The 11,635-nt window shown below is 36.3% G+C and overlaps 2 protein-coding genes across 4 annotated transcripts in view; one reads left to right on the top strand and one right to left on the bottom strand.

Moving 5' to 3' along the window:
* The window catches only part of LOC139950732 (uncharacterized), a 157,915-nt gene that overhangs the window by 42,904 nt on the left and 103,376 nt on the right, over nucleotides 1-11,635 (top strand). The gene's annotated exons all lie outside the window — the stretch shown is intronic.
* LOC139950730 (uncharacterized) overlaps nucleotides 1,251-11,635 on the bottom strand; it is a 33,334-nt gene continuing 22,949 nt past the window's right edge. For all 3 annotated transcript variants that reach the window (XM_071949522.1, XM_071949524.1, XM_071949523.1), the window contains 6 exons: nucleotides 10,595-10,638; nucleotides 9,545-9,654; nucleotides 9,184-9,287; nucleotides 8,423-8,460; nucleotides 7,833-7,886; nucleotides 1,251-6,566 (listed from right to left, as the gene is read on the bottom strand). In XM_071949522.1, the coding sequence (XP_071805623.1) occupies nucleotides 6,504-6,566; nucleotides 7,833-7,886; nucleotides 8,423-8,460; nucleotides 9,184-9,287; nucleotides 9,545-9,654; nucleotides 10,595-10,638 (413 nt within the window). In that variant the 3' untranslated portion in view covers nucleotides 1,251-6,503. The remainder of the gene's footprint in view (nucleotides 6,567-7,832; nucleotides 7,887-8,422; nucleotides 8,461-9,183; nucleotides 9,288-9,544; nucleotides 9,655-10,594; nucleotides 10,639-11,635) is intronic.

Below are 11,635 nucleotides of genomic sequence, written 5' to 3'. Positions count from 1 at the left end.
TTGAATGAAATCAAGTAAGAATATGGTACATAAACATAATACATGCAAGGACCTCTTACAATGAGGCAAAATAAAGAGTTGTACAGTAGTCGACAACCAGATCAAAACAGTTTTTAAAATCTCCCACTCTTACTCATCCGAACACAACACCAAACTAAAATGGGTTTGTATCCACGTTCCAACCTGGGATCAAAAGGGACAATGGGTCCACGGTTGCTTTTACAAAGGAAAACAATGGGGTCCAAGGTTGCTATCACAAAGAGTTGAACAAAGGAGGGTCCCCGATCGCAGGTGTTTAAGCAAATAGAAACAAGTTACTAGTTACAAGCTGCCGTCATCCATATCATCCAGAATTCAAATAATGTACAAAACCTCCACAGGCCTATAGGGATACTCTACACTTCCTCCTGCTGCACTAAGTAACTCCACTGTCTCATGGGCAGGTAAACTGGTAATTGCTCAAACATATCAAACACAGATCTCTATCTCGAGTTCCGAAAGCTTAGTCAGTGTTAGTGCCAAAATCTGCGCAAGAAGAGTGAAGTTTGCAGGGCACTGCTATCGACACCCTAAGCTTCCAGTCAGCAAGCTTGTCCTTTGGGAGCCCAAGCAAGGTCAAGCTCAAAGAGGTTGAGGTCATTTGACCAATGTTTATTAACTCAGAAGGGAGACTGGGTTTGTGACAGCTGGAGAAATATCAACATGCATGAGGGACAGGGAGATCGGGGGACAACTCAGTCGTAACATCATTGACCGAGGAACTACTCGAAATAGAAGACGCTCTGTGTTCCAGCAAAACTAATCACCAAGCGTTCTCCCTCCCCCCCCCCCCCCCCCCCCAAAAAAAAGGGCCACACAAAAGCACATAGCATTATGGGATACATATATCATGATTGGTATTCAGTAGAGGTAGAAAAACATGGCAACACTGGTACTTCGCCGAGCAATGAACTTTCTGGTTCACCAATAAATACAAGTTCCCAAAGCATGAGCTCACGATGGTCCAAAGCATGTAAAAATAAAGTTGGCAAACTTTCAGAGCCACCACTCCTTCAAAAGAGATATTACTCATGGTTGTACTAGCAAGTTTACTATTCATATTTATATTTATAGTTACTCTTAAAAGTTTGCAGTTTTAATACCATTGAAGTAAATCTAAGAAAATTTGGTTAAACAAAAATAATTAAAACTAAAGGAGCTGCACTATTTTGCGTAATTATTCACAAGAATGACAGATTCACATGTACAAATTTGGTAAATCCAAAGTAATTTTAATAATATTTTTTTTTGTTACGTCTGACCGATACCCAGTTGTGTTGTATATTCCTTTTAAGTACATTAGTCAAGGCAATTCCAAATAATAAGTAAATATTTTGTTTTAAATCAACAGAAACTATTTCAGCTGAGGGAACCCCTCAATAAACTGATCTACATATATTAACATATATTACCATATATTAACATATCAGGCCCATGTTACTTTTGTTTCTCCATCACCAATGATTTAATAATAATTCTTGGACAATGACACATGAATGACAACACTACGGCTATAGACTGTGCAGCTACACCGGACTTATGGAGGCCAATTTCATAGAGCTGCTTAAAGACACTGGACACTCTTGATGATTGTCAAAGACCAGTCTTCTCACTTGGTGTATCTCAACATATGCACTGAACAACAAACCTGTGAAAAATTGTGCTCAATCAGTCGTCAAAGTTGTGAGATAGTAATGAAAGAAACAAACACCCTTGTCACACGAAGTTGTGTCCTTTCAGATGCTTGATTTCGAGACCTCAAATTCTAAATCTGAGGTCTTGAAATTACTTCTTTCTCGAAGACCACTTCAGAGGAAGCCATTTCTCACAGTGTTTTATACTGTCAACACTCCCCAGTACTCGTTACCAAGTAAGGTTTTATGCTAATAATTATTTTGAGTAATTACCAATAGCGTCCACTGCCTTTAAGCAGAAAATATTCCTTAAAAACTGTGTGGTAAGCAGAATAGTGTAGGATACCAGTCACAAATTGTACATGTGACTTGGTTGTTTAGTTGGTAACCTTATTCTGGTAAACAAAATTGGTTGTGCTTTTATAGTTACTTTTTATGCTTAAGTGGCTCTATGAAATAGGCCCTGGCCGCAGGAGCTACAACCTAAGCCGAAATAGTCTGGTGCTATTCTTGTTCTACATAAAGGTTGCTAGAATCAGTCTTGCATCTCGTCACCCGAACAATCCTATCCTACGAGAAAAACTCATATTCACAAACAAATAATAATAAAACAATATATAAAAAATACACAACGGGCACACATACTTTAAAAAAATATAAATAAATCATCATGTTTTAAGCGAAGATCAAAGTTTTGTGACTATTTAATACTGTCTAAATCCCAGCTTTACATCCCCCTAAACAAAAACAAACAGTTAATTTACTCATAACTAACTAGGAATAAAAAAATACTAGAAATAAAAGTTCATCCATCCTCATATAAATCGACTGACAAACCTACTTCTATTCATACAACGGCATTGCCTTCAAGGCCCAAATTCATCGAGCTGCTAATAAGCACCAAGTGTCGCTAAGCATAACAAACATGCTTACCAGAGTAAGGTTACCAGCCAAATACCACATATGTGGCTGGTATCCTGCTTCTTCTTGATAAGCAGAAACCATTAAGCAATAAGTGGTAATTTCTGCTTACGCGGCTCAATGAAATTGGGCCTAGAGACTGAATTGCCCTTACATAAAAAACTGATTTTTTTTGTAAACTATGTATTAAGCCACCATGCCACCTAAATAAACTACCTGTTAAAACTTCAGAAGAGTTGATTTTTTTTAGGTTCACAATAAACTTTATCGTAAACATATGATGTTTGTTTAATTTACAAGGTACATGTATATAGCAAGCATCGTCATTAAAAAAATAATGCCAAATATCAAGGTTGAACATGCAAAATATAATCTTTGAATACACAAAGTGCAGCTGTAATATGAGCGCTAAAATATAAATACTTGGCAGTTTCCACTTCAATCAGAAAAACAACATCTTGATTATTTTGAAAAGAAATTAAATGGTTATAAACCCTAGCCTGAACATTTGACGTCACACTTCGAGGCTCGTGAGTAACGCCAGAAACCGGTCTCCACCCGGCGTGTACATCACCTTTGACCTACATTCATTTCACATAGAGATACGCAGTCAAATTCTATGGCGGACGTGATACGTAGGAGTGTACTGTTTGGGCATCTATGGAAAGCTCATGCCACTGCACATTTATCCAATGAGGTCATTGTATCCAATGGAATCACTGGATTTAAGTAGCAGGTACCTAAGGGGCCCAGTCTAGCTTAACCAACCCATCATATTAAATGATAATTACCTAGCTTGATTTAATTTGGGCAACACAGAGGGCGCTCTACAGATTATGCCTCAACTTATTATAAACACACAATGGTACTTTGGATTCCCTGGTTTAATATACCATATAGCTTCATCACAGAAACTGGCCTGCAGCAATAGCCTACTCACAGACTTGAAATATAAAAAGCATCGCTACAAAAAACTCAATATTAACCGAAAAGAACCCATCTTCATGATAATTACCTAGCTTGATTAATTTAGGCAACACAGAGAGCGCTCTACAGATTATGCCTCAACTAATTATGAACACACACTGGTACTTTGGATTCCCTGGTTTAATATACCATCATAGCTTCATCACAGAAACTGGCTTGCAGCAATAGCCTACACACATACTTGAAATATAAATAGCATTGCTAAAAAAGCTCAATTTAACCGAGAAGAACCCATCTTCAGAATCCAAGCGATTGTGAAAGGTTTCATGTATGCTAAAACGAACAATGCATAATTTACATACTGCTCAAGAAATCAGGAAATCAGCAGTTCAAAATCTCATAGTGTAAAACCACATACAGCTTGTACAATAAGGTGTTGGGCCAATTGGATAACAGCGCCGAACTCAAGCTCTGGTTTTTCAGTTCTGCAGAGTGTGGGTTCGAGTCCCGGACGGACACTTGTGTCCCTGAGCAAGATACTTAAAGTAACATTACAGAATTGGTTTTGCTAACAAAACAGTTGCTGGCAGTGTAAGCACTTTATGTAATCCACCCTAAAACAGGTAGAAGTTCGAGATTGATCGGCCATCTGGGTCACAAGAAAATAGTGAAGAACCGATTACACATTTTGCATGACATTGATGCAAACAATAACACGAATAAAACGCTCACTGAGCGATAAACTCCAAACGCAAATTTAAGCTATTTATTTCATTTCAAATATGACATTTCAGGCAGAAATAATTCAAGGGATGTTTTCTACTATCATCATCATTAGACCGTGTAAGTTTGATGTAAATCTGTGATCTTCACGATTTTGTTTTCTTACCAATTCTGTAACGTTCCTTTTAACAATAATTGCTTCTCTCCACCCAGGGGTAGATGGCAACCTGTGAGGGCAGAGATGGTTCTTGGGATTAATTAAGTGCGCTACAAATCTGGAATTAGTTTCTTAAGACGCTTACTGCCATTACCATCTTTTTTAACCAAAAAATAAATCAGTTTCCACATCTACGTGTACATGTACACGTACATTCAATTTGCTCATCTTTTTTTACAAGTTAGCTTTTGATTAAAAAACACACATTTTGTCCTACCAAAGTATGACCCTATCTTTTAAGGTGACTGGGTACTTTTTGTAACACAAAACACAATGGCCACAGATTTAAATTAAACTTACACCAATTGAAGATAGTAATAGTTCCCTTTAAATATTACTTGCTGAGTGCTGGATTATTATATTTTTTTTTAATGAAGCGTATCGAAAGACAAAATTATTTTAGCATTTAAAGAGTTTTTTTTGTAACATTGTTTTATGCATTTCTCAAAAACTACAGCACCTCAGTAAGTAACATTTCAAGGGAATCTTTCTACTATCATTATCTTCAAACTGTGTGACTAATGTAAATCTGTGGACATTGTGTTTTGTGTTAGGAAAAAGTACATAGACCCTTTAAAAATAAGATTATTTTTTTATTTTTTACTGTTATTATTTTTTTAATTTTTATAGATTAGTCTTAACTCTTTGTGAAATCCACCCCAGATGTTATTATTATTAAATTCCATACAAATATGATGAACATTTAAGTAGAAATGCAAGAAAAACACACTATCTTTTTACATAAAAACAAGTGAACATTTTGACTACTTTTTCTGTTGGAATCGTATGCCCTTTAAGTTTTTATGTCAACTGAATTTGAAGACAGAAATCTTTGAGATATTTTTGAATTCACTGTTGCCATCCTTAGCTCCATTGCTAGAGAAAACACTTCATGAGTTCAAGATGATGCAATCTTTCCATTTTGACCTCTCAGCACAAAGAGGGCAAGACCCAAACACAAACTGAAATTACAAGTTGACAAATCGGTGATCTCAGTGTTTGTGGAGCCCCATTCCTCACACTGCCACTTGGCAACCAGTTGGGGTCTTAGGCAACGCTTATCAAGCCTTACATTACACGTCACAGTAGAAAAGACACTCATCATCCAATCGTACTCCGATGGGGGTACCAGTGACAACCTTATTATGACTCCAGAAAATGTATCGACATTGGGAGATAAAGGTTTCAATCAGAGTAGAAGTATAGCCCAATCGGGATAGTTAAGGTGTCATTGATGTAATAGTTCCTTGACTCCAGACCACTGGTATCCACATTGAGAGAAAAAGGTCTCAATCAGGGTAGAAGTATACCCCAATCGGGATAGTTTAGGTGTCATTGATGCAATAGTTCCTTGACTCCAGACCACTGGTATCCACATTGAGAGAAAAAGGTCTCAATCAGGGTAGAAGTATACCCCAATCGGGATAGTTTAGGTGTCATTGATACAATAGTTCCTTGACTCCAGACAATTGGTATCCACATTGAGAGAAAAGGGTTCCAATCAGGGTAGAAGTATATCCCAATCGGGATAGTTAAGGAGTCATTGATGCAATAGTTCCTTGACTCCAGACCACTGGTATCCACATAGAGAGATAAAGGTTCCAATCAGGGTAGAAGTATATTCCAATCGGGATAGTTAAGGTGTCATTGATGCAATAATTCCATGACTCCAGACAATTGGTATCCACATTGAGAGAAAAGGGTTCCAATCAGGGTAGAAGTATATCCCAATGGGGATAGTTAAGGTGTCATTTATGCAATAGTTCCGCGACTCCAGACAACTGTTATCCACATGGAGAGAAAAAGGTTCCAATCAGGGTAGAAGTATACCCCAAACGGGGATAGTTAAGTTGCTAATTGTAGACAGCAATCAAAGATCTTCTGTCTGAACACCTTGCAATGTTATTGCGTTATCTCATAAGTCATTTCTTTTTAAGGCAATTAAGGCGATCAGTACAATTTTGTTGAGCGTTTCCATGGCAACCCTTTTTCCTAATTATCACTCATGTCCTGTTGGCATGGAAATACTGGTTAAACAGTTTTTATATTTCTCTGCTTCTGGCGTCTTCATGTGCATTTATATTATTTCTTTCTCGATGGAGCTTCTGTTGATGAAAGAAAATAAAACATATTTATATGAGTTGTATGCATGTTATACACATTTATTTACGTATATATACCAATATAAAACTACTAGGGGCAATGGTTTTAGCATTTTGACTGTGTTTATTGTAATCTGAACAAATTCCATGAAAATACCATGAAAGTGATATGCAATTGTGATAATTTATATATTCAATCTTAAAAATCTTGTGCATAATAACCTTAAAGGATTTGGGTACTTTTTGTATTACAAAACACGATGTCCACAGATTTACATTCAACTTACACCATTTGAAGATAATGATAGTAGAAAGCGTACCTTAAAGCCTTTGGACACTTTCAGTAAACAGTATTGTCCAAGGCCCACACTTCGTGTAAAACTTATATATAAAATAACAAACATGTGAAAATTTAGGCTCCATCGGTCATCAGAGTTGGGAGAAAATAACGGGAAAACCAACCCTTGTTTCCGCACGTTTCGCCGTGTCATGACATGTGTTTAAAATAAATCTGTTATTCTCGATATCGAGAATTGATAATTGATTTAATGTTTTCTCAAAAAGTAAAGCATTTCATGGAATAATATTTAAAGAAAAGTCTTTCACCATTACCTTCTGTAAACCCTGTTAGTTATTTGTAAATCTGTGAACTTTTTTTTTTCTTTTCTGTTCCAAAAGTGTATAATGGCTTTAAAATATTAGATGCTGAGGTGCTGTAGTTTTTGAGAAATGAGTAAAACAATGTCATGAAAATACGTTTTTACATGCTAAAATAATCTTCGTCTCATGATCACTGAGACGAAAATTATTTTCATGACATTGTTTTACTCATTTTTTAAAAACCACAGCACCTCAGCAAGTAATATTTTCAGGGAAGCTTTCTACTACCAAACTGTGTAAGTTTTAATGTAAATCTGTGGACATTGTGTTTTTGTCCCACAAAAAGTACATACAATGAAGACCCTTAAAAAAAAAAATTTTTTTAAATTCACAAATTAGATGACTAAACCAACATTTCTAAACAACAGTATGAGGACACTAAGCATAAAACCGAGGTAAATTAAACAATCATGAAATGCTACAGCAGTGTTTGAATTGACAGCTACGGCTGCTGCTGTTGCTAAGGTCGTTGCTATGAGCCTTCAATGATTTAATGACATGGTGATTAAGCCGCAGCCGATAACACAAAAACAGCCTGCCATTGGAATTTTGTTTATAGTTTAATAAAATTGAGTTCTTCGTGTCGATACGATTAATAACAAAACTTACTTGGTTTTCTTGTTGTTCATCATCCTCAGATAAATTATCCCCTCGGCCTTTCAGCTGTAAATTAACCAAGAAATTGAAGTTGCTGTAAATCCAAACCAGCCGCCTTGTCATGTTTACATAAACAATTGACATTATGTGCACATTTTTAGTGATCAAATAAACAACAAACAAACAAAATAAACAGAAGCAATCAGAACAGATAAATAAAAAGTAAAAAATTAAGTGTACAAATGAATAATTGGGTTCATGCAGATATTGAAGTGTTGACGAGACTAGAGACAGTGGGTTTTGGACACAACGCTGAATTTTTTGCCTTAAAGACACTGGACACTATTGTCATTGATAAAGACCAGTCTTCTCAGTTTTATACTTTCAACAGCTCCCCATTACTCGCTTCTAAGTAAGGTTTTATGCTGATAAGTTAATTATTTTTAGTAATTACCAATAGTGTCCACTGCCTTTAAGTTCCTACGATTTCAAGCTCATTTTCAAATTATAATGACTTACTACAAATATTTGCTCACTTCAAGATTTATGGCTCGTACTAAACAAATTGAAACTTGAAACCAAAACGACCAACATCTACCCACCTGGTTAACGCTGTCTTTTTTAAGAGCAGGAACTAAACCTGTAGAAAAAGAAACAAAAATCACAAAATCATAACTGAGACCATGGGAAGTAATGCCCTTCTATAAGTTCTAACATCAAGTTTTATTTTTGGAAAGGCATGATCAAAGTGGAAAATGGTTTGGGATGGTGGCACTGGTCTCCACAATCTATCAGACAGAATTATTATTATTGTTATTTTTATTATTTATTTGACCTCAACAGTACAAGTACAGAAAATACAAACAAGGCAACAATGAAAGGGAAAAAACCCATAACAGAAACGACAACGCTACAAAACATTAGGAGTAAACAAAAAAAGACAAATAAGTGAAAAATAAATAAATAAGTTAATTAATTAATCAAACAAGCAGTCAATCAATCAATAAATAATTCAAAAAATAATTAAGTGAATAAATAAACAATAAAACAAGTAAGTAAACAAACAAGCAAAAAATAAAAAGTAATTAAATAAAGTAATCAAATAAATAAATGAATAAATATATAAATAAGTAAACAAATAAACAGAAAAGAAAATAACTAAATAAATAGATAAATAAGGAAATCAAAAAAGAGAGGGGGAAAAAAAAAAAAAAAAAAATGTGACGTGAGGGCAAATAGAGAAAACAGTGAAAAATGGGTCTATGAGGAGGGATCATATAGGGATCAGTAGGAGGAATACAAACCTTATAGTCGGTACGTGGTGGTAAGCAATAATTCAGCAAGGAGGCTAAGCATATATTACCTTGAGGATTAGGAAGTTGGACTTGTTCATTTCCTTCGTCTGGCATATCAATAACGTCAATATGATCAGCTCCTGGGGCACGCAATTGAATATCACCATTAACCCTAAAATAAAAAAAATAAAAAAAATTCAATCAATTATCTTCAATCAATCGGGCCAAGCATCAAGACAAATAGAATCCATTAACCCTGGAAAAAATCGCAAACAAATCAAATATGTTCAATCAATCTAGCCAACTGATGCAAAATTTTTGTTGCGAATTTGTGACCCCAAAATTCGTAGTGCATTCCCATTCGCAAGAAGCATGAACCGGGCTTGCAGAACATTGTTCTATAAAATGATGATTCATGAAATCTCAAACCTGTTGACGTTATTCTCGTCTCGATCTTCACCCTGACTCTCTCTCCCTTCCTCATCTTCATCTTCTTCATCTTCTTGATTTAAATGAATATCTTGCTGCTCCTCATTCCACTAACAAAGCAAAAGAAACAAAAAAACAATAAGCACTTATAAGAGATCCTGCCGTCGATTTCACCAAACTCTTCCTAACTAAGGATTAATCTTAAGACTAAGGACAATTTAAGTTCCCTGTCTGAAGACGTAGGACGCATTGAACCCATCCTAAGTTACATGTAGGTCGGGTAACTCGTCCTAACTCGAGGTAGGATTATGCCTAGCATTTCGTGAAATCGGCTGCTGCAGTATACTAATTTATGCATAATAATAAGATTTGTAATATTAATAAGATTTGTATAGCCCTGGTATCTAGAAAACTGTTCACTGCGCTGAGACCTCAGGAGAGTTAATAATACGCCTGATTGAAAAGCTAAGTTTTGAGATGTTATCGAAAAATAGCAAAGTCAGGTGTTATCTTGAGAGTCATTGACAAATTGTTTCATAGGTGGGGGGCTGCAACTAAGAAACTTTTATCCGCTTAATAAGCAGATGGACCCACAAGCAAGTGGTCATGCACAAGCATACAATCTATTCATCTATATCTACATCTACGTCTAAGCCTAACAGTTGTTTGTGTAACTGGTTAGTCTTTAAAGGAACACGGTGGAAAGAAAATCCAAAATGTGACAAAAGCAAACGATGGAAATATACTAAAATTTGAACCTGTAAATCAAGAAGCAGCAATACACAATGAACATTAAACAAATACAAGCAATATAAGTTAAATCATTCAATCATAATAACAAATTTAATCATTCAATCATTATAAATATTATGACACACTGATAATATCATGTAATAATGGGAAAAGGTTAGTAACATTACAATTTGAAATACTGTAAACAAAATCAACACTTAATATTTAGAGAGAAAAAATTAAAAAACTATCTCAGGAGGAACAGAAAACCCTGCATTTGTTCAAAAAAATTAACGATTATGAAAAGTCCGAACTAACCTGCTGCTTGGGTAACTCTCTGTCATCGTTGGCAAACAAGTTACCTGCAAATGGAAAAACAAAAATAATAGATGTTAAATTTGCATCGGGGATAAAGAATATTCATTTTGGTTTTACCAATATACACCAATGTGTGTTAGCACTATGTACTCGGTACTTTCCCGAGTTCTGTGGAAAAAAAAAATCACAGGCATATTACTCGCCTGGGATTCAAACCCACAATATTTCTAGAGCAGTGTCTTATGATTTGCAGCAATGGCACCTGTTTCTAAGGGCAGCATTTGCTTCAGACCATATTAGCATGGCGATCAAGCCAGAGCCGGCACCTACTTCTAAGGGCAGCATTTGGTTCAAAACATGTTACCATGACAATCAAGCCATAGCCGGCACCTATTTCTAAGGGCGGGCCGCATTTGGTTCTAAAAATATTACCATGGCGATCAAGCCATAGCCAGCACCTATTTCTGAGGGCAGCATTTGGTTCAAAACATGTAACCATGGCAATCAAGCCATAGCTAGCACCTATTTCTAAGGGCAGCATTTGGTTCAAAACATGTTACCATGACAATCAAGCCATAGCCGGCACCTACTTCTGAGGGCAGCATTTGGTTCAAAACATGTTACCATGGCAATCAAGCCATAGCCAGCACCTATTTCTAAGGGCAGCATTTGCTTCAGACCATGTTAGCATGGCGATCAAGCCAGAGCCAGCACCTATTTCTAAGGGCAGCATTTGCTTCAGACCATGTTAGCATGGCGATCAAGCCAGAGCCAGCACCTATTTCTAAGGGCAGCATTTGCTTCAGACCATGTTAGCATGGCGATCAAGCCAGAGCCGGCACCTACTTCTAAGGGCAGCATTTGGTTCAGACCATGTTAGCATGGCAATCAAGTCATAGCCGGCACCTATTTCTAAGGGCAGCATTTGCTTCAGACCATGTTAGCATGGCAATCAAGCCAGAGCCGGCACCTACTTCTAAGGGCAGCATTTGGTTCAGACCATGTTAGCATGGCGATCAAGCCATAGCCGGCACCTATTTC

This window comes from Asterias amurensis, chromosome 18 (genome assembly GCF_032118995.1).
Source record: "Asterias amurensis chromosome 18, ASM3211899v1".
NCBI lineage: Eukaryota > Metazoa > Echinodermata > Asteroidea > Forcipulatida > Asteriidae > Asterias > Asterias amurensis.
Note: the sequence above shows the minus strand (reverse complement) of the source record. Positions and strands in the feature narration are given on the sequence as shown.